The sequence below is a fragment of the Prunus persica genome, chromosome G1 (genome assembly GCF_000346465.2).
Source record: "Prunus persica cultivar Lovell chromosome G1, Prunus_persica_NCBIv2, whole genome shotgun sequence".
Taxonomy (NCBI): Eukaryota; Viridiplantae; Streptophyta; class Magnoliopsida; order Rosales; family Rosaceae; genus Prunus; species Prunus persica.
In genome coordinates, this window is record NC_034009.1 from 5,779,914 (window position 1) to 5,803,831 (window position 23,918).

At 34.7% G+C, this 23,918-nt stretch overlaps 3 protein-coding genes across 3 annotated transcripts; 1 reads left to right on the forward strand and 2 right to left on the reverse strand.

Annotated features, from left to right (window-relative positions):
* On the forward strand, window positions 157–3,346 carry LOC18781282 (probable 18S rRNA (guanine-N(7))-methyltransferase). The gene is made up of 8 exons (XM_007211699.2): window positions 157–398; window positions 513–596; window positions 720–775; window positions 936–992; window positions 1,356–1,405; window positions 1,584–1,736; window positions 2,594–2,726; window positions 2,917–3,346. Exons 1-8 carry the CDS (start codon window positions 227–229, stop codon window positions 3,079–3,081), a joined length of 870 nt encoding a protein of 289 aa, XP_007211761.1. The 5' UTR covers window positions 157–226; the 3' UTR covers window positions 3,082–3,346.
* LOC18778545 (60S acidic ribosomal protein P3-2) lies at window positions 4,203–5,581 on the reverse strand. Its single transcript, XM_007212181.2, has 2 exons — window positions 5,181–5,581; window positions 4,203–4,572 (listed from the first exon to the last, which is right to left on the reverse strand). Exons 1-2 carry the CDS (start codon window positions 5,376–5,378, stop codon window positions 4,411–4,413), a joined length of 360 nt encoding a protein of 119 aa, XP_007212243.1. The 5' UTR covers window positions 5,379–5,581; the 3' UTR covers window positions 4,203–4,410.
* Window positions 8,250–23,450, reverse strand: LOC18779001 (U3 small nucleolar RNA-associated protein 25). Its single transcript, XM_007213871.2, has 25 exons — window positions 22,891–23,450; window positions 22,590–22,691; window positions 21,962–22,097; window positions 21,428–21,525; window positions 20,344–20,539; window positions 18,795–18,939; window positions 18,309–18,432; window positions 16,299–16,399; window positions 16,071–16,202; window positions 14,966–15,046; window positions 13,913–14,115; window positions 13,351–13,423; window positions 13,176–13,235; window positions 13,001–13,039; window positions 12,818–12,906; window positions 12,494–12,558; window positions 12,217–12,263; window positions 11,101–11,160; window positions 10,489–10,560; window positions 9,981–10,010; window positions 9,792–9,886; window positions 9,599–9,704; window positions 9,363–9,425; window positions 9,127–9,195; window positions 8,250–8,713 (listed from the first exon to the last, which is right to left on the reverse strand). Exons 1-25 carry the CDS (start codon window positions 22,916–22,918, stop codon window positions 8,639–8,641), a joined length of 2,289 nt encoding a protein of 762 aa, XP_007213933.2. The 5' UTR covers window positions 22,919–23,450; the 3' UTR covers window positions 8,250–8,638.

Consider the following 23,918-nt stretch of genomic DNA (forward strand, 5'->3'; position numbering starts at 1 on the left):
GTAAACAGCTCGGGAAGGAAACAAAAACTTGGTTTGAGAATAATGAAAACAATGGGCCCAAACTGGGCTACAAAGTTGGACTTCAGAGACTTCAATCTAAGCCCATCAAGCCTGAAGCGTGTAAACCCATGCCACAGTGCTAGGGTTTAAGCTCTATCCGTCTCCTCCCTTTCTCTCTTTCATTTTGTTGTGTTTTGCAAAACAAGAAACAGAACAGGAAGCAATCATGTCTCGGCCAGAGCTGCAAGCTCCACCTGAGATTTTCTACAATGAAGAGGAGGCTCGCAAGTACACTCGCAATTCTCGAATCATGGAAATTCAGTCAGAGCTCTCCCACCGAGCCCTCGAGCTTCTCGCTTTGCCTGAAGATGGCGTCCCCAGGTTGCTCCTCGACATTGGTATCTTTCGAAACCCAGCAGCTCATCTTTCAATTTTTCATCAAAAAGCAAAGGGGTTTTAGTTTTATTTATTGAACAAGTGAAAAAGCTGAGTGCTTGAGCTTTTCACTGTAGGTTGTGGTTCGGGTCTTAGCGGAGATACATTGTCAGAGAGTGGGCATCAGTGGATTGGTTTAGATATTTCCCGGTCAATGCTTGGTATGTGTTTTTTTGGGTTTTTTTTTTAATACTTTGTTCTAAGTTTTGTTTTGCTTTTGAGCTTCTTTGCTTGCTCCCATGGGTTGTTTCTAAATGGGCATTTCATTTATTTGATAATTGGAGATGTTGCACTGGAGAATGAGGTTGAGGGTGACCTTTTGATCGGGGACATGGGTCAGGTATCACACTTCAAGCTCTTGATATGTTTGCTTATATCTGGTTTGCAATTCAGCGTAATCATTGAAAAGACAAAGAAAAGAGAAATGCATTCAACCCAAAGTTGTTTCTTTTTTATCAGCAAAATGTTATGGTTCAACCCTAATTTTTTTATTTTTGCAGGGCTTAGGACTTCGTTCAGGAGTTATTGATGGAGCCATAAGTATCTCAGCCGTTCAGGTTTGCCCTTTTTTTTTTCTTCTTGTTTACTCGCCAATACTTACAATGAAATTAATATTTAGCTTTATTTTTTCTATGTTAGCATGTGCCCTTTGTCAGGAGTATTCTTATACTCCACTAGTTGAGAGCTTAAAAGCCAATTATTTCCACTCTATTTTTAATATATGAACAACCATTTTCTAAATGATTGTGGTTTGTCTAATCCTTAAAGCTTTCCTGAATTAAAATTGCTAGTTTATACCTGTTTTTTCTTCATTTGTAATTACTGATACTACTTCATGTGTGGATTGTTGATAGTGTGGTATGGTCTACTTTATGAATATTTCTCCAATTTTACTTTTTTTTTTTTTTGTTGGAATGCAGTGGTTGTGCAATGCTGATAAGTCCTCACATATTCCACGATTACGATTGAAGTATGTGGTGTTTCTGATTGGTTTTTATATCCTCATCATAATTCTATATTGTTGTATGCTTGAAATATGAAGATAGGTGTATCAGGATCTTATTGGTCTTGGCCACATTAAACATAGGTTGAGCCTGTAATCTCTTCTTGATTGCAGTCTGAGCGTTTTGTCTTAAATTCTTTTGCAGGGCTTTCTTTGGATCATTGTACAGATGCTTAGCAAGGGGAGCAAGAGCAGCATTTCAAGTGTATCCTGAAAATCTAGACCAGCGAGAGCTGATTTTGAGTTCTGCAATGCGTGCTGGATTTGCTGGGGGTGTAGTTGTTGATTATCCCAACAGGTATGCAACCAATGAAAGAAATCTAATGATAGGCTATTAGTTTGTCTGAAACGATGTGGTTACTAAACTGCTCTCTAAGGTCTTTGCTCATGCATGAGCTTATATAGCTACTGAGAAACACCTTGTAACCACTCCTGATACATGAACCTTATATATCAGATCGACCCATGCACTGCACAAAAAATCTGAACAATGCCAGTAAATATGAACAGATATGTAGTTTGGATTTTTATTCTGCATGGAAATTTGACATCCTTGACTAGTTCTTAAGGCTTGCTATAATTGATAAATGAAATAATGGTACTTTCGAAAGGAGTAACAAGACCCTAATTTATGGGACATAGAATGGATTTGTTAAGAGATGTTGATGTAATAATTAGACAATTTCAGAATAAATGAAAATATTGAAGGCATTGTGGTTATTCATCTCTGTGTATTTCGTGTTATTTATTTTCTTGAGAATACAGAGGGCAATAAACATGTAAAGAATGATTGCTGAACTGCTCATCATTGCTGTTGACTTGTGAATTAGCTCCTGAAGAAATTCAGGTCTTAAATAAATAAATAAATAAATAACCTTTTTCTCTTCCATTTTACAAGTTGCACTATCATTGTATGGTACAATGGTTTTATTCATTTTCTTGTCTACATGTTCATTTCATCATTTTACCTTTCACTAGTCCTCTTTTGATTTCCTTTCAATATAATATTTTCCTTGCCTGGATGATCAGAGGAAAAATTGGAATGTGTTTCCGTAACTTAACCCAATGAGTGAAGCTCTTAAGAGAGTATTGCATGAATAGGATTTATGGGGAAAAGGGTTAGTTTCTGAGTTCACATTAATTATCTTGTAACAGTTCCAAGAAAAGAAAAGAATACCTTGTCCTCACTTGTGGGCCACCATCTATTAGCACATCCACTCCCAATGGAAAAGGCGAAGATGGTGAGAGTTCCTCTGATGATGATAGTGAAGATGAAGACAATCAGACAGTAAGTTTTCACTGATGCATTTACTATCTTCATTGTTTTGCTTAGTCAAGGTGATGTTGGCTAGCTACATTGTCCTCTTCCGGTATGACCTTTCTATTATTCCACAAGGCTAGTGCAAATTCCAAAGTACTAAACCATAGCTATTTATTTATTTTTGAATTTCTGATGTGTTATTGTTTGTGTGAAGCAGGTTTCAATCTCAGACAGGCACAGGCCCAAGAAAAAACAGAAAATAACGAAGAAAGGCAAGGGAAGAGAATGGATAATAAAGAAGAAGGAACAGATGAGGAAAAAAGGAAATGTTGTTCCGCCAGACACAAAGTACACAGCTCGGAAACGTAAGGCTCGGTTTTGATCTTACAGCAGGCCTAAATTTTGAGTGTTCTGGCTTTGGTGTGTGCTTTGAGCGGTTTATGTAGGCTCTGCAAATGCATTTCCTTTTTTCTCAATAGTGCTTTAGAATACTGGCCATAAGCAATTTATATACAGATCTCTCCAGGTAATGGACGTCTGGTTGTAATATGACTATTCCTGTAACCTTAACAGTTTTGAGAAAAGAGAAACTTTGTTCTGTTTTAAGGTATTGACCAACTTAATAAAATCCTTGTTTGATGAATGAATATAGTTATTAATTCCTTTTCACCTCTGCATTCATCGTTTTGTGATGATATTTTCTTGGAAGACTGGCTTGGTAAACCCTCGACATTACCATAATCCGGATTGCAATACGCTGCTTCGCATTTGAGCCAGCTTAACTCCTCCAAAGTTTTTTCCTCTTCTATTTGTTTGGCATTCATTTTTTTGGAATTTGCAGCTCAGAAATTAGGGGTGTGCAAGATCCAATCCAATCCATTTTTAATTGGTTTTGATGATTTGGCGGATTGGATTGGATTGCTAGTTTCCAAAACCGATATTATTGGATCGGATGATTGATTTGCTTGGGAGAATCTAATCCAATCTAATTCAATTCAATCCAATTTAGTTAGCTTCATACTTATTTTGCTCGTGTAAGTGTTTATAATTGAAAAAGTTATGAACATTTTAAGCCATTAGATGGAGTTAGGCAATATATTATAGAATAAAAATAATTTTCTCACATTTCATTTATATTTTACATATACATTTTAAGCCACACCCCATGAAAAATTGTCACTACCATCAGTTTTGATGTTGAACCTTCAATTTTCAAATTTATTTGTTAACAAGTACCAAGCCATTGTGCTTGGTATTATAGGACAAACATAACTGAGGTTAGGGACCTTAAAAATCAAATTAGGAACGCAGTACATACATGACAAATTTCAATGGCTGCACAGTATACATACATACCTTCACGGAAAAATAAGGCTTAACAGTAACGACTCTTTTACTTGTATGGAACCTTGTAACCACCACCAAAGAATATGTGCGGAAGAATTACGCGAGCAAAAACTAAGCTGGATATAACCAGCTAAATAGATGAGAAATGCAGACACAAAACCAAACAGAAGATTAAATTTTCAACACAACCATTTAACTAGTGCCAACAAATTGTCTAACAAAAATTTCTCAAACAAAACTTCTTCATGTCTCATATTCTTATCCAACAATTCACAAAAATCCAACACTACATGTAAATTGAAAAAGGAAACTAGTAAGATTACGACATAATATATAATCCGGAAACGACTGAATTATGACTAGATTAATCAAAGAGAGAGAATCCCATGTCATCATCACTTTCCTCCTTTTCTTCCTTCTTCTCCTCGGCTGGGGGAGCCTCTGCAGCTGCCGCACCACCTCCAGGAGCTGCAGCAGCTCCGCCTCCAATAAAGGCACCACCACCACCGCCACCACCAACGATCACCTGTACCAAAGAAGTTTCAAGTTATGGATTCGGCAATACAACACTATAACCATTGAAAAGGGATTAGCAAGCATTAATATCATATATCAACCACAATTGGTCCTCTTTAAACCAATGGTTTCCAAGGTTTTTCCCAACACAAAACTGCCATTCGAAACATATTGCATGGGGAAGTGCTTTTAAACTTTGGCTTTTCACTACAACAGACAATATCAACAGAATTAAAACAAAAACAAGCGAGAGTGCTTCTGTGAACAATTTGGGCAACATAATTTTTATTAAATTTGAAGCATAAACCCAATACAGGAGTGTTTGATCATTTAGAGCTTATTTTCCATGTAATTTCTTGCAATAATCGATTGCAATTTTCAGAAATCACAAATCAAAAGAAAAAGCTCCAAAACAATCCCATATGCACGATCAAACCAAATATGATAAACCCATCAAAATCAACAATAAGCAACCAAATAAATCAAAGGAAAATCCCAGATTTCAAATTTCCTTGTCTTATCAAAACCATAAATTAAAAAAAAACACAAAACTGAAGAAATCGAAGGCATAGGATCATACGATCAAAAACAAAAACTCGAGATTTAGTAGAGAAAGACCTGGAAGACGGCTGATGTGGGAGTGACTGGAGAGTAGGAGGTCTGGACCCCACCGGAAGAGTCGGTAGAGAGAGCGGTGTGGACGAGCTTCCTCTGGAGCTCGAATGTGGAGGCAGCAGAGGCCTCAAGGTCTCCATTGTGCTGTTTCGCGCTCCACTCTCCTCCTGAGGTCCTCAACACGAAAGTGAACACTCCCATAGCGAATCGAAACCCTAACCCTAAGTTTCAGATGTCAGTGCTTTTGAGACTCGGGAGACACTGCTGGCATGAACGGCACTTCGTTTAGTGATTTGCTCTTTATGTAGAATGCGATGCCAAAACCCTAGCATGCACTCTCGAAAAGTCCTATTTGTCCGTATGATCTTGGTAATTTTCTGAATGTGATTAGGGATGGATATGTCATTACAATCCTCGTTCTTGTGGATCAACCGTCAATGCCGACCCTGACAAGTAAACGAGCCACATAACTATTTTATTGATATTAAATTTTATTTTATTTTTTCTTGTTTGATTGGTATTTTGTTTCCTTAATAATGATTAAAAATTGTAAATTAGTGTAATAACACATAAAATGCGATGCATAATCTTACAATTACACTATTAAGACCCAAATTTAAACTTGAAAAGCAACGAGAAAAAAAAGTTCAAATAGTAAACTGCAAGAGTAAAAAATGTGGAGTTCTATCTTCATCCCCGCCCCATTAAGCGAAGCAAGAATTGGGTTAAATTGTCATTCCTAATTACAATACCAAACTTTGCGGTCTGAATTGACCAATACTTAACACTAGCCCCTTGACACATGCTCACGCATGTGCCAATTGGTTTTTTTTTTTTTTTTTTTATTTTATTTTTAGAATTAATAAAAGATAACAGGGTAGTTATGTTCCATAAAAGTAGGACATATTATCTTATTTTGTTTTTAATTTTAATTTTTTTAATATTAAAAAAAATAAATTACCATATTATCCTCATTTAATTTATAATTTCAATTCTTAATGTTTGAATTAACAAAGGGCATTTTCTGGTATTTTGAATGTTTCACCATTCTCTACCTTTTGCTTTATATATATAGATAGATGAACGCATGAATAAAACAAATCGGCTGGTGTCAAACACGAATAATATCAATTTTGACTCAGAGATTTTAATTTTATTAGGATCTTTCCTATTGAGATATGTGATAATATACTAAACTCACACACACTATACGGATGCTAAGACTCGAACTCAGGACCTTGCCTGAAGGAGTAATTGCTTTAAACCACTACACTAGTCACTAGTGGGTCCTTTGCACTCGATGAGATTTTTAACTAGCATTTTATGGTTAAGTACTTGTTCTTCCATTCTTAACAAGTTATTGTATTAGCGGAAAAAAAGCCTTAACTTATCCTAATTCTGAAATGTTACTCTACTCTCCCTCTCACCAGTTGAACTCCAAGAGCGAATAACATAATATTATATGCTTCACCAAGAAAAAGTGATGTTATTTCCACCCCCTCTCCTATTTCCCCACTCACCTTACCTTCCTACATATCATGTAAATTTGAAAAAACATAATTATATCTTTCCACCCACCATTATTCCTAAAATACCATTTAATTATTATTTTCTTTTTGTCAAACGTAATAATTTAAAAGGCAAAAAGAAGCTTAATGGAACTTAACAATTAACTCCTGCAATCGTTATTCTCCTTTTCTTTTCTTTATCTACAATTTCTCCACCCAATTGTATAGGTTTTTTTTTTCCCTCTTCCTTTCTCTAAGTTTGGTTGGTTTTGGTGGTGGCTTGAGAAAATTCGGGGTTGGGACCCGAGAATGAGGTTCATGTTCACCACATCATCATGGATCCCGAGCCTCTACATTTAGTATCGGTGCATATAAGTCCACCTCAACAAACTTGTATTAAACTAAAACTAATTAGTTGCACCTTATTATCATCATGGGGCCCATGTTCACCACATCATCATGGATCTTGAGCCTCGGCATTTAACATCAATGCATTTACACTCATTTAAAAGAATACAAACAATTAAATTAATTTAATGGTTTTAATAAGTCAACGTCAGCAAACTTGTATTAAACTAAAAACTAATTAGTTGCACCTTATTATTTCCCCAGCGATCGCAACTACACCCTACCCCACACTGCCAGCCATGGCTGCCACCTCCGTTTCCCTCCTCTCTCTGCCCTAAATATTTGGGATAAGTGGCTCTCAACAAAGCCTAGGAACTGATAATATCAAATTCTTATCTTTAATACTATTGTCTCAACATCAAAATTACACCTGCAAAATCATAAATGAAAACCCCATTTCTTCCTCTCTCCATGATTGTACAATACCATATACATAATTCCTTCCCTCTGTTTTGCAAATAGAGAGAGAGAGAGAGAGAGAGAGAGAGAGAGAGAGAGAGAGAGAGAGAGAGAGAGAGGAGGGATGGCTGGCAGTGTGGGTTGGGGAGGGAGGGAGGAAGAGGGGAAGGTTGCATTGCTAGGGAAATAATGTGGTTCAATTAATTAGTTTTTAGTTTAATACAATTCGGTTGATGTGGACTTATTAAAATCATTAGATTAATCTAATGGTTTGCATTCTTTTAAATGCGTGTAAATGTATCGATGCTAAATGCAGAGACTCGGGATCATTTAATAGATTCATTAACAATTTGTGTAACAGAATGGGCAATTTGTAGGGTTTTCGAGAGTTTGAATATGTACTCGTAAATGTTCCTAAAGGTGAATATGAACTTGAAAATGACCCTATAATTTGGAGGGTTATATGTAGTTTTTCCTTTACTTTTTCTTTTTTTCAAATTTTTGTTTCATGCATTTTTCTTCACCTTTCCTTTCTCCATAGTTTTCCTTTCATGTTTGTCATTTAAATCATTTATCATGTTTTTTTTTCACCATCTCCTATAAAAAGAAAACCCAAAAAAAACCAAAAACGAAAGTGTTATAAACTAAATGATTTATAAACAAATTGGATTAATATCAGATCATATAATCTGAACAATTAATTAAATCCGTTGGATTAAGTTAAATGCAGATTAACAATGGATTGATAACTCTCATATCACATTTATCCTACAAAAATATGCATTATTTTTGTATTGAACAATCAAAGTACCCTTCGGTATCACCACAGATAATAGAAAAAACAAATTCAAAAAAATTGTAAATTGGCATTTGCTCACTATAAAAAATGATACATGTACAACAGCCTACAATATCAAACCTGTCCTGTTGCTTAAAAAAATAAGTCAAGAATACAAAGTTAAATTACAATGGATTATTTCTTTGAACATCCTTTCTGAACCCCCATGCTTATATCCAAAAATCAAGACTTCCTTTGCTCGTATCTTATGAAGGAAGGTTTGGAAGACGACAGAATAGCTACCATTGCGGTGCTGGAAGTGCCTGATATTCTGAATTTCTAAGGGCTTCTTGAGCTCACCAAAGTCTTCAAGAGAAAGAAAACATACTCATTTTTGATGTCACCATTCTCTTTGCTGGAGCCATTCCCACAATTCTCTCAAGCTAAAAAGCAAAAAAAGAAAAAACCTAGTGAATATAATGTTTTGTTTTTCTTCTGATATTCATGGGGTCCCAAGCACAAACAAACAAACAAAGTAGACAATCTAATTCATATTCACTACATCAGGGAGGGCAAAAAGACAACATATTCTCAATCAGATTACACTATTTTAATGCTGGATGTTTTTTTTTAATACAGGGGTGCATGGATAACTGCTCATAACCACTTGCGATGTAAGCTCATTGTGGATAATTTCTTTATTTAATTGAAGAGAACCATGCTGGTTTCTAGTATAACAGATTGATAACTGAGTTCTTAAACATTTAAATCTCCTACTAAGTTCAACACTACCCCCTATCTCATCCACATCACAGCAGAATTCAGCACATTTAAAAAGAGAGAAAAAAAAAAATACCCGAAGGAGATCAAAATGAGAAAAGAGCACCGTGCATGCCATGTCATGGGCATCAAGCATATTAACAACCTGTGATAAAATCAAAAGAACATTTGGTTTACAAAAAGACCAAGTATATGACTATCTGAAACTGAATGATATAAAATATCAATTATGGAAACTTATTATTATTTTTGGATCAGGTAGCCACTCAATTGAGCTTCTTAAAGAGAAGGGACAATTTATATCGTGCTCACCTCAGGGTAAAATTCCTTTCTCTCTGGCAGTGAATAGATGATTAAATTCTGAATTCCACGAATCTACTCACCACAAAAATAAAAAGGATATGTCAGCAAAGAGGCTATTAAGACTGACTTCAATCTTCCATAAAGTATTTTCCAATTTAAGCAACAATAGACAACAATGTAGTGTCTCCAATATAGAAGAGCACGCATATACATGACCAGTGGACAAAACACTCTAAAGAACCTACCTTATATCTGTGGTAAAAATGTGATCTCTCAGTGTAAAGCATGATCTTCCGCTTTCCTTCAAAAAACTGAACCCGTGCACGAGAAATATCACTTTGTCCTGCATATCTAAGGAGCAAAGAAACATATATTCCATCAGCACATTTGTGACCACACAAAGAAACTCTTCACAATATACATAGGACAGATTCTCACTCATGAAGCAAACAGAAGGATGCACTCTGCGACTTCAAAAAATTCCGAACTCGAACATATTCCAAGTAAGAACTGATAAATATCATAATCCCACCCTGAATGAAAAATTCCGAGGAAGATATCATTCATGGAAAAATTTTAAACACTAATAATGCAATAAGTGCAAATTTTAGGGCTTAAAACAATTACCTCAATAGAATCTTTTATTTTTGGGAAAACCTGAAAATAGAAAAACAACAAACATCTCAACATTCGAGCAAAAATGGAAGAAATAAAGTAAATCAGTGAAGTGCAAAATTTAACTTTTCAAGATGCAGCAGGTTCAATGACTAGAGTAGGAGGGAACAGGGTGTATATATGGGCTTCTTTTCTTCTTTAAAAATCTTCAAATCGAATTATCAAGGTTTAAATCTTTACCTTTTATGCTGTTTCACAAAAAGGTAAAACAGTACACAGGTTTAATATTTACCAATGATCTTAAATAAGTTATTTCAATTCAAAAAGTTCCATAACTATTGCAATTCAGATTCAAGAAAATTTCTAATCAGAGTTTCCATATATTATCTAGCCATTAGTTACAAAGATCTACTTTAAGTCGAACTACGTCAATTCAGAAATCAAATTATATTTATATTTATTGCAATGAATTATAAAGTCTCATGTCACTAAGGAACCCAATATGGAAAGCAGAACAAACCTTCGTAGTAAAATATTCAAAACGAGCATCATCAAAATGCTCTATTGAATCTGCATCAAACCGCTGATAAATCTGGAAGGTTGAGGAGTAACAGCATGCATTAGCTGATGAAGTCTATTCCAAACAGAAAATATCCGAGACATAAATAATTTATAAACCCATACCTTACAATTTAATAAGTAACTGAGTATAGTGACACTTACCCTAGTATGATAAATATTCAATCACACCAACAAAAAAAGAACACATTCCATATCCATTTTGAGATTCTATTACTACATGGAGTTATGAAACCTTGGAAGGAGCCATAATCAGGGACCTAGGATCAAATTCTGCATTTACCAGTTCGAGATTATGGGATGAGAAAGAGTTGGCTCAACCCTGTGTGACATAGCCGCAACAGGTCCCAAGTGAACCCAAAGCATAAATCAATAAATAAAATATCCCTGACTAAATGTTTTCATTTCAAATCCACCTTAAAAACTAAAAAAAAAATCCAATTATCGGCAACAAGAAAGATACAAGGAGCAGTACATAAATTGAAATAATACTTGGACAGTACACTCAGCTTCCTAACCATGCGAAGAAGGGGAAATGAAGGATGACAAATACCTGGCGGACTTGAAGTACAACTTTAGTAAGAACTCCTTTATGTTCATGCACCAACTTCACCTATGGTATAACAAAATAAGTATTTTAGACTTGCAAATTTTGCGAACCATAAAATAAGCATTAGCAGTCTGAATGTTTTGAGAAAATCACAAAAAGAAGTTTTTCTTTTGCATTTTGTTGGGAAAACAACCATTATTTTTCAATTGATAGACTTGTCATTAATTTCATCTTTTCTACTGATCATTTGATCCATTGTAGGACCAGTGGACAGTAGAGCGCAGAACAATAGTATTTACAGGCCACTAAAGCTCAGCATATTCTGGATTTATGGTCTCGTTTTAAAAATAGATTTGGGTAGATGAATGGACACATGTTATCAGTTTCTCTTAGAAAATCTAGCTTCAGGAGATTCAATTTCCCAAAGAATCTTTGCTTCTAATGTATTTTCTCAATGCAAGCATGAATACCATATACACACACGTTACTATTGGTTTGGATTGACATACTTACTGGCTACTAGTCAGTAATAAATTATCATGATATGTAGACACAGACAAGTATGTCAGGTGTTGAAAAAGCACAAGGTGCCATCATGGAAAACCGAAAAATAAAGACCTGTTCCCACAGGTTTGTATGTTTGTAGCATAAAACAGTGGACCATTCACATTAAAGTAGTTTTGGATAAGTACAGATAAGGCCCTCCTGTCCTCCTAAAATGACCAAGTCTGAACAGAGACAAACTGGTGCTGGTTTTCAAACATTCTATCTCAAAGTAATAAAACATTTCATGTTTCCTGCATTACCGTTCTTGTAACTAAAAATGATCCACAACATGACAAGTGTCTCAGTTTCATTATTTTAAAGGATTAAAAGATCTGTTCCAAACAAGTTTTGAACCGAAGAGGAAAAAGCAACCACAAAAAAAGTTACTTATCTGAATTCATATAGTACACTACCAAAAGGAAAGAATTTTTTTACAGAATAATAACAAGAGCAACCAAGCATCCAATGAATAGTGGGAACATTATTGTAATTTGTAGGAGGGGAAGTGCTATAGAAGATATTTTATAGTCAAAAGTAAAGATTTATGCTCTAAATATTTATTTTTAAACACACCTTCCCATGGTAATTATTGCAGTTCTTGTTGAACAAACTGTTTATATCTGCAGTAAGAAGGCATCAAGATTAAAGGAGATTGAGAACTGGAATGCATATCTTTATCAAGGTAATGAATACCCTCTAACTTTAATGCATATATTATTGACTTTTTAAATTTGAATTATATCAGAAGTATACAAGAACATACAAAAAAAAAAGAAAATGATTTCACAGTTGTCATTGATAGCTTATCAACTAAATTTTTTCCGTATAAGAAAAGAAGAAGTCATCTTGCCTGGGGTTGAATAATAACTCAAAAGTATCGTTTGCCTATAGAAGGATGCATATCCATCCAGGTACCTGACCATGAAAAGCATTGTTATGTCAATCTTCATGACATGTGATATAATAACTAGTTTTGAAATCAAATTTGGAATTCAGAAAACAACATTTTTGTCTTGCGCTTCTCGAGATATTCATAACTATATAGGCTGTATAGGAAGCATTTCGTAACTAGTAGCGTGAGGGAGGACACTATAAGTAGGAAAACTTACCATGCAACCACATACCACAAAACAATGTTCACATCAGTTGGAAAAAGATTGACAAGAAAACATACCACTGTCTTATACGCATGACATCAGTTCCGTGCTGCTTAGAGGGTATGTGGTTCAATTGTTCAACAACTGACTTTAAAAAGTTCCAGTTCTGGAAATTTTTATAAATTTTTATAAGAAAAGAGACGATATAAAATTTTGCAAGTAATATATATTTCAAATAGATAATTGATTACACTCTTTACCTGCATTGTTATAACATCTGCATGATCAACAATTAGAACCTGCCACATCAAAGAAATATATCTCCATTAGTGGAACAGAATCTCGGAAGCAGAAAAAATAAAAATAAAAACTCATGAGAACCATACAGACATACTACCAAACACTGACAGGTTAGTACGTTACTAAGAGATTTACCTCTATGGAAGAAAGATAGTCGACATCCTTTTCCTTATTTACTTTAGCCTCATCAATTTTCTGGAAAAATAAGTCCACTCAATAATAATATAAAGAAAGTGGTAGCCAATCACATTATAATCAGATCTGGGGTGTAGAAAGTTGAAAAAAAAAAAAAAAAAGGTCAATCAAGTACCTTCAACAAACCAACCGAAGAGGCAACTATCATATCTGAGGTATAGAAATCACTGTACAACTTTATGCTCCTCCTACAAAACAAAGAACGAAAAAATGAGTTGAAAATCTAATTTCCTATAAAACGTTTTGACTTATTAAACACATTAGACAAATGGGATTACTATCAATGGCCACAAGCCCTGCATACTCTTGAAAGAGATTTACACACTCTCGAGTTATCCATATTATATCATACTCATATAGTATCTTTTGTGTGTATTCTATGATACTGAGGCTATCAATAAATCTTCTAAAGCATAACTGTTTGATTGCTCACATTGTTTGACTTCGTTAAATCTCAAAATTTACATCGTCTACCAAAGATATACTATCTACTAAATGGCCAAAAGATACTAGTAATTCCAACCTCACATGTCAACTACTTTCTTAATTCATTCCACATTGCATCGAAGATTATACAACACCCTTAGTAAAGCAACAATAAGAGCAATACTTTCCTGAATGGTTTTTACTATAAAATTTGCAGATAAGTCATCATCGTTATAAGTTAAGTAATTTACTTTGTGAACTTGATGCCAACCATGAAGTCATCCTTGCTATTTCCACCAAAAAGTACTTGAAAGTCACCAGGTTTCGTAGACTTATGAGGTTTTACATTTCCGTAGTCCTGGTCACCTGGGGGAATTTCTTTTTCGTCCTCATTATCATGATCCTCTTCAGTTCCGAACTCTCTAGAAAATCGATCCATGTGCTCCACATTAACCTGAGAAAGCGGACATAAGGTATTGAAAAGAGGATAAACATAGGTACCTTAAGGAATCAAATCCCAGACCATGTGGGAGTAACCAACAGGCCTGACCACTTGACTAAACCCTCGTTATTTAATTCATAGGTAAATAAGATCATTTTTGGTTAAGGAATTGGTTTACAAAGTTTGCTAACATGAATTCTTGGCAATTGAGCTTTCGAGCAGCAGAATGTAGCTGTGTAGCTTCCATTAAGAACAATCTCAACAATTATATCAACATCTGAGGAATTTACTACTATGCCCTTGAAAATCGCATCCAATTTCAGAATTCAGGGGGAACATGGAAAGGGGCCATTATCAGACCTTTCTGCGATAAAAACTTTTCTGTTTTCATTTTAACCAACATAAGTGGAGCAATCTCATACAGGCAGAGTGAGCATTGGAGGATTAGTATTTAATAAAGTTTATGAAAATATTCCAAAAAAGGAATACAGCCTAGACTCCTGGTAGAAAGGTAGTGGAATTTCCTCATAATTTTCTACTCATTGCATGCTTGTGGGGTTTACTCTTAAATCAAAGGTATCAGAGATGCCAGAAAATAAGTCAATAATATGGAAAGAATATGAAAGCCTTTTATATAGAAAGTTGAATAAGGTGCAGAAAAGAAAAGAAATACACAGGAAACCAGGAAAAAATAGTCCATCAAAAGCGGCACAACACTCATAAAATCATATCATAGGATTAAATCTGACCTTCCACACATAATTACCCCCCAGAGAAATCCTCACATATTCCTTTATACAAACTTTGTGGGGGTTAGCCAGTGCATAATTTATAGAAGCAAAAAAGAAAAATGAAAACGTACCTTGTGAGCTGAAGGAGTAAGCTGTATTAGCCTCTTAACAACACGAAGTGCAATGCTCGCAATTGGCAATATGATCAAAACCTGGTGAAGAAATAAAACAAATCCTCTTCACTAAGCATGCAAATTACAATATCTGGATTTGAAGATATATGTTCTTTTCTCTATACCAGAGATATGCATCAAGTCTCAAGAGATAACTTTATACGCAGCTTGATGATGATAAGATTTATAACTATAGATGCACTAACTCCATTAGAATCAATTGCGACAACTACAAGAAAATATAGCCTCCAGAAACAAGTTTGATTAAATTTAAAACAGAAATCGCACACGTCTACAAACAAGTGGAAAAGATACACTACAGGGCAAGTACAGAAAACAGGATATGCTATACCATGTGATGATGTTATAAAAATGGACTTCTTGGGTAACTAGGATGAATATGAGTCGATGTGAATAAATGTCTATAACAGGCAATCTAAGGAACTATAATTCACCCAAGTAGTTCAACTCTTAACAGTAAAAAATCTCAAGAACTCAGATAACTAAAAGCTAAAATCCTTTATAAAGTCATGTTCTTTGATATAAGAATAAAATCATGACTTACAACAACCTGTTCAATGAAGGGATATCGGGAGACAATGCCACATAGGAATTGGAAAAAATACCCGACTTTTGACTTTCCTCCACTATGTGGACTAATAATACCAACCATTTAAGTATTTGGAAAATTGCACCCACCAAAGGTAATCCATCGTCCGAGCCTTCACAGAATTTTCCTTGGAGAAAAAAAAAAAAAAAAAAAAAGCAAAAACAAACAACAAGAGCAACAGAATGCACTTTTTTCTGTCAACTCTATGCTGTAGAAATTGGGGAACCTACAATGGTTGTATTATTCCACAAAATCAAGTTTTAAACTTATTGTACTATAATTATGTAATTCCCATTATGAATCGACACATGCCCTAATATATGTACTGCTACCATATCCACATATGTGATAATAGTGAAACTTCTAGTACATCCAAGTTTAGAGATTAAACGAAACGTAAAAATAAAAAATCCAAGTCCAATATATTATAACAAGAACATGACGCTTATATACCTTAGGACGAGTAAATCCATGATCAAGGAAATTATCATCAGCAAGAATTTCATTATCATCAGTTTCTTGACGCTTGGACACTTTTGCATCATTCTTCATTACAAGATCTCTACTTCTGAAGACATGATTCAGCTGCATAATCACTTCAATTAATCATTATAAGAGCAATATATATAATCTTAACACAAAAATATTGGTATCTTTCAAGGAATAGGGACAAGCACGTACACAATGCATAATATATGCATCCATGGCACTCGCGTCTTCGTCAGAGCCTCTATGATAAAAGGGTTTTTTGTTGCAATGCAATATATCCCGATAGCTGTTGACTGGGGAAATGTAGGTACCAATGTAACCAGAAAATAGATGTAAAATTAGTCAACCCATACTATAATTGCAAAGCCCAAAAATTTCATGACTACAAGAATTTAGGAAAAATATAAATAAAATAAAAAATAAATAAAAAACAAGCAGAAAAATAATGCCTATGTGTCAGGATTAACCAAATGCCTATAAGATAATACAAAAAGTGACAGTCTACTGCATTAAACAATCAAACATAAATTAAATTTCAACACAGCTCAACGAGCCATGTCCCAAGCAACAGGAACTGACAATGTCCTGATTCATAAAACTATTGGTACAATGCTGCCCTTACATACAGCTGAAGCAAGCAACACTAAGAACCATGTGACTACTTGGATATTTCTTGGTATTTTACATGAATGATTAATACAAAATAGTAAAATACAAAGTATAATAGTACCCTAATTCATGAAACTTCCTCTTTTGATAACAAACCAAACTTCCATTAATAAAATGAAAGATTACACCAGACAAGGTATTCACCAGAATCAAGCCAAAACAAAACAATTACTGAACAACTTAACAATTACTTCAACACTTGGTAGGCTACATCTATAATTCAGATAGAATACTAACCATAATTTAATTCTTTTACTAAGACTTTTTTTTTTTCAGGTACTGTGATTTTTACAATGTAAGGAAAAGTCCAGATTGACTTAAATTCTGAACTAGTCATCAGATACAGTATAAAATGGCACTCCTGTCAGAAATAATAGTTGCACATAATTAGCTAAGAGTATCAAACGCCCTACTCAGTAATATCATCAATGCAGGCTCTCACAAGGATTTTCCGTTCAACTTTGAACTCTAGGCGCCCTCACCTACACACATCTACCTCAAAAACCTACCGCTGGTATGTCGTCTACTTTACCATCACCATTTTATTACTTGGGACTAGATTCTCCCTCTTTGTAAAAGGAACCACCTACCCACTAAGCTTGAGACATATGGTTATTTACAGCCTCATGTTCACAGTCAATACAGTTTTATTTAACTAAAATATAATTTGAAGGACAACCCGAAGTTGAAAAATTAATTTTCGATTAATGATAACTTTGGCATTCTATACTTGCTCATCTTTTACAATTGTGGGGAGTTCTTGTGTTCTCCATCCAAAAGTTCAAAATGTGCATAGCTAGCTTCTTATCTAGCCTATCGAATAGAAAGCTGAAGTATCATCCTTCTTCACTCATTAATATAGAATTATATGCTGTGGGTTTATAAGAGTTGGATTGAAATTTCAAATCAAGATAAATCCAAGTTCAGTTCAGGGTAAACAAAAGCAAACATGAGAACAGCTTTTCATGCATGAGTAACCCACTACCATTGCTGTACATGTTTATAAGGAATGCTCCAATGTACTCATCATCGGAAAGCCACTTGCCCAGTGTAAATGACAATGGCTAATTCCTACCTTCCAAATGCCAAAACATAGTAACGGATGCATGGCTGAAAGGCTCTCATCAATTTGATTATGGATGCTAAAGCTCCACTAATGAGGAATAGGAATCAATCATTAACTGCAGTTTCAACTCAAAAGACAAGCCTAAACAATATAAAGGTAAGAACAGTCTATTTCGATTTACCCATACTCGAGATTAATTTATTGTTTACAGCTCCATAAGAAAAGGTCAGAGAAAAATCACATCAAGTTTAGCACATATTTAGCATAGTTGCATAATCATATCAGGAAGTGCTTTCAGAACAAAGTTGGTAGACTCAACCACATAAGATCCAAAATGGAATTATTATCAGATTAACTTTTTCTGAGAGTGGAGAACTGAGGGGAAACATATTCTATTGAACTCAATGATATAACTCAAGAAATGACACTGAGAAGACATCAATTCAAGTAGAATTGGGTACACTTACAGAGGGAGAAGAATAATCTTTGTCTAGATGAATGAAAATTATTGCCTCCAGATGTGTTATATACATCCAACCAGTGCTTGTACAACTTTGGCTTCAGACCATAACCAGAATTGGGGTTGTCATCCTGAAAAATATTACTCAAAGAGAAAAAGGAATATATGAATATAATTATATGAAAACTGCAGAATAAGAAGCATTTTCAATTAAACTAGCTCATTATAATGTATGCATACTAATACTATACTTAGTATGCCAAGGTAAGACATGGACCATGTACCTAAAAGAAAAAATCAATAAGAGCCTCCACTAGGTTGGGAGGAGTATGAGGATGGGAAAGGATACCTCCAGTTTGTAGCCCTTAGGCTGCACGGCCCATACCAGTATTTACATTATAAATAAATAAAAAGCATAAGAGATCCCTTCAAGAGCTTTTTTTACAAAGTACAGAAACACATATATAGCACAGTTCAAAAAAAGGAGACATACTTTTATGAAACACTCTCCTGTTCCAGCCCACTTGCCCTTTGACATCCCAACAGCAGGCACTTCCCACTCATATTTCCATTTCTTTTTTGACAGATTTTCAACCTCTGCTTTTGTTAACTTGTGCCCAAAGTGTACATCAAAGGAACTGCAAGATTAAAAAAAAAGGGGAATGAAGTGTATATATGTAATACAATCTGAGGTTGAAAGAAAAAAAAACAGATTACCAAAATGGTAATACCTACAAAGTTCTGCCATAAAAATTCATAATCATATGGCACCAGAAAACAAAGATTCATAGACATAGAAGCATTAATGGAAGAAATTCTGAAGATATGGAAGAAGAGAAAATTTATTTGTGGGACAGACTAAGATTCCTTGCTTCCTTGTGTGTGACATTGTCTAAGAACTTAAAGGATGTAGCTTTCAGTGTGATTCAACTTGATTGGTCCCGTACTTAGTTTGGCTGTTTTTTTGTTTTTTCATTTTCTTGTTGGCCTAAGTGTGGCTTTTTCTTGTTCTGTTTATGTGCATGTGCATGTATATAATATACATAAGCGCACGTGTGTGTGTGTGTGTGCATGTACAAAAAGTATTACACTTAGTTTTCTGTACCAAGAATCAAAAACCCCCTTAATACTAGTGGTAGACTGGTGGTATAATCTTGATAACAACAAAACCTGCCCTCTAGGTATCAACTCTAGACTTCTAGTCAGGGTCAATATGTTATCCAATCCAAGCAGCAGGCTATGTAACACTATTTGCTGCAGCACATTCGCAACCACCTCTATTGTCTTCCCACAGTTAACGAAAAAGGAAAATTTATGAATGTAATATCATATTTACTTGGTCTAAAGAAATTCCCATATTTACTATAAGAGATCCATTTTTCATACACTCCCAAAAACAAAAGTCCCTTGGTCAAATCAAAAACTATTTCGGCTAGCTAAGAAACTTGCTATTTCCAAGGAAAGGGTACATGAATTAGAATCTTTAACCATCTTATGTTCACTGAAATATGCTTCAACTGGGCTTCATTTATAGCATCTATCCAATTAACAAAATCTAATGTGACAATAAATAACCATGATAAATTGTTATTTATTCTCTGTTTTCCTAAGAAAGTACGAAATATATTGATCAAAATAAATCTTACAATGGAATCATAGATAAACATAAATCAACCCTCCTTCCAATTAAATACTGTGAAACTACAGCATTCTTTTTCCCCATTCAATCCCATCTAAGGTCATATTCTCTCTTAGGTCATACGTTATCATACCTCAAACTTTCTTGTTCGCTCATTCAACCAAACTGTCCTTCATCCTATATTCAGTTGGGGCATCCAACTTACACTCTTGTCTCACTTAGCACTCATATTTGGACATGAATATAGGTACTATACAGCCACATGACACTCAAGATTGTTGGACCCGCAATTAAACTTTAAGCTAGTGGTGATTTACGTCAAGCGTAACACAACACACTGAAAATTTCAATGCATGATAAAAACATAAAAGCTAAATGAACACGACATTTCATGTAAATGCACCTCAAGCACATTGATGCTTCAACAGCAGATGGACGACTGATTCCCAGGTCATGTACACCCGAGTCAGAGCTCTCCTGGTCATCCAAGTCAGAGGTCTCCAGATCATCCTCAGTTTCAGCATCTTCACTCTGTTCCTCAATACCATCTATTTCAGGGTCTTTGGGTTTTCCTTTCATAGGAAATTCATCATCAACTCCTATGTACAAACATTACAAGGATTAAATAATATGCAGTGTAGAGCAAGCTAACAAAGAAGGACAAGACAAAAGGTCAAGCTGACTTGTGCTTATACATGTTGTTTATTAATTTAACCTGACAATAAAAGAGCATAAACACAATGGTGGATAGTTAACCACGTTTACAAGAGCAAGGCGTTCTCCGGCATCAAAACCCAAAAGAATTCATCAAGTGTAGTACAATTGTGGAAATGATTTTGTCATTCGATTGCTCTTCTATTGTGCAAAGGATGTCAGCTAGTATATAACAGAACACCAATACTAAAGTACTTCTTTTCTTCCCTCAAACCTAGAATTCCAATTACTACTTACTACATTCCTTTAGTCTCCATGCAGTAGTGTGATCTTGATGAGGAAACAATGCTCACCAAACCCTTGCTCCCCATGGCTCAGTCCCTAAAACTAATTAACCCAATCCATAGTGACGGAATCGGGATTAAAAAAAAAAAACTAATCCATCTCTACAACACCATAACTCAATTACATAAAGGGGAACACCAATACGCCGCATAAGAAAAAAAAAACAATGTACTGTAAAGAAGATAGACCTCATCTTAATTCATATTGCATAGGAGATGGAAAGGTAACTAAGCATTCATGCAGACTACAATAGTGTCTTCCTTCCGTAAAAATATTGATATATGACTATATGAACCTTAATTAGGGGCTTTCGGTTGCTTACATAAAAAGAAAAGGAAAACAAACGAAAAAAGATATGGGGTTCTGGAGACCAAATCATTACGAAAGGAAAATGTACTAGTAAGCATCATTTAAAGGGATTTAATATAAATGGGCAGAGACTGCAAACATATTTACCAATATTTGTATGAAAATCATAAATGCTCTACCTTCTTCACTATCATCCTCTTCATCTGAGTCACTAGAAGATTCAGTCCCATCATCTTCATCCGTTTCTGAGTCACTTAAACCTTCTTCTTGTCTTTTTCTACATAGGAAAGAAGCAGATGGTAACATGTTACTTGTAAATTTCTTGAATAAATCAACCCGTTTTAAATAAATGACATTCAGAAAAGAGCATACATATAAATTATATCCCCAATAATAACTCCAGAAAGTTACATTACGAAGGCGACAACATATGGAGTTGCTGATTCCTAGAGTACACCCTCAAAAGGAGTACTTGACTCCTAGAGGCGCCTAGGAACCATATAAACCATAATTCAGATCCTAAGCTTAGATCTGGCTGAATAGAGCATGACACAGCTAATAAGTGAATATAAGAGCCAAAACATACTTGAACAACCAAAAGTCACCGCCTTATGTACGCTTAATAATGGGGCCACAAAATCTCTTTTAATTACATACAATAAGTACACACTTACAGACTGAAAATGAATTCAGGAATTTGAGAAGAGTGTTACCTTTGTTTATATGCAGCAGCAACAGATTTACTAGATGAGCCTAGCGTCATTAACAATTTATCATACATGGATGGCTCTTTATAAACCATTTCGTCTTCAGAGGACACACCGTTAGATTCTTCCTTTGGTAGTTCCCCTGTATTAGAAAAAGTACCATGATCTTGAATATTCCAATAAGTAGGCATCAACATCAACTAAATATCGAAACTCCCTTATGATAGTAATTGGATGCAAACCCTCAATAGTACAACAGGAATCAAACTAACTTGATGGAAAACAGTGATTATCTCAAGTACTAATTTTAAGGAACAAATTCAGCCCACAAAACAGCTAAAAGGGAAAGAAAAAAGAAAAGACAATTTATTATTAGATTAAAAGTTAAAACTAACACACATTCGGAATCTCCCAAATCACTATAAAGTTCAAATATGTAACATGGCTGAGGAAGTAGAGTTATTATTAAATTAATTATTAAATTAAAAGTTAAAACTGACACACATTCGGAATCTCCCAAATCACTATAAAGTTCAAATATGTAACATGGCTGAGGAAGTAGAGTTATTATTAAATTAAAAATTAAAACTAACACACATTCGGAATTTCCCAAAACACTATATAGTCAACATGCCTGAGGAAGTAGAGGAGGGGCTATGTGCAACATTTTCTTCCTCAAGACGACGAGTTTTCCTGCCTGTGTTGAACTTGTTGGGTATTTTGCGTTTCCCAAATCCTGTTAAAGAAAGAAAAAAATAAAAAATTGTCTCACCAGTAATTATTGCTTTAAAGAAGAAACAAAAAATATAAACAGAAAGCTAAAAGGAAGAATAATACTGAAAGATTGAAGTTTCTAAGATAAGAAAAACATAAAAGATTGAATTATAGTAAATCAACAGGTATTTGGGTCATTGGTAGCCAAACAAAAATTTTACTTGGGTTCTGAGCTGATTGCTTTCCCATATTGAGAACAAAACAGAAACTTCTCCCCAACAAAATCAGTCCAATTTAAACAAACAACCCAATTCTATTGCAGACTTGCAATGCTTGTGGCTCGGTTTTGGGTAGGAGCGGATGCTTCGGCGGAGATGATGAAAAGCGTCCGTTTGGGAAGAAGATGAAAAGCGACGGGAAGAGGATTGGAGTTCAAACCCGGAGTTGCTTGAGTTTAATGCGTTGCATAAGAGAGGGGAGGAGGAGTTGTACGGAAGGTTTATGGGGGTTTAAGGTTTTTTTTTTCTTTCTTGCTGTATTCTGGCGGGGTTTAAGGATTGGGCAACAGGGTTAAGATTCTAGGGTTTAAGGGTGGGTTAGGTATTATTGCGGTTCTCTTTAAAAAATTTAAAGATGTAAAACACAGGACGACAAGAAAGAAAAAAAAAAAGAAAAGAGAATGATGGAAAGAGGAAATTGACATAGGAAGTGATTTTCCTCAAATTCGTTGTGAATCAAATGGGTCTATGGGTGGATTATAGGGGAAACGGGCTAGTTTGTTTATTATTTACTTTTGACCTTTTTACAATTAAAATTTATAAAAAAAATTGAAAATGTATTTTGAAAAAATATATATAAATAAATAAATAATATTTTCAATATCATGTTCTTTTTGTCATTATACACAATCACGACACTTCTACTAAAAAATGTTACTAGATGCTATAACATTGCTTTTTATGCTCACACAACTTTTACAACCAAACGCGTAACTGCTTCACTTTTACTAAAAATTGTCGAAATTTTGACGATAATAAAACATTTTGATAAGAAAAGGTCTTTGGGCCAAAATGAGTTATATTCCAAATAAAATTAGAAGAAAGTGACACATGCAGTGCAGCCCAATTGAGACATGATCAAATATAACATTTAATCTCATGTAGGTAATTGAAAGAACACATCTCATAGGTTTTTCTCCTTTTGTTTTTAACACAAGCGATAGTTTAAATTACAAAGGGGAGTTTCACAC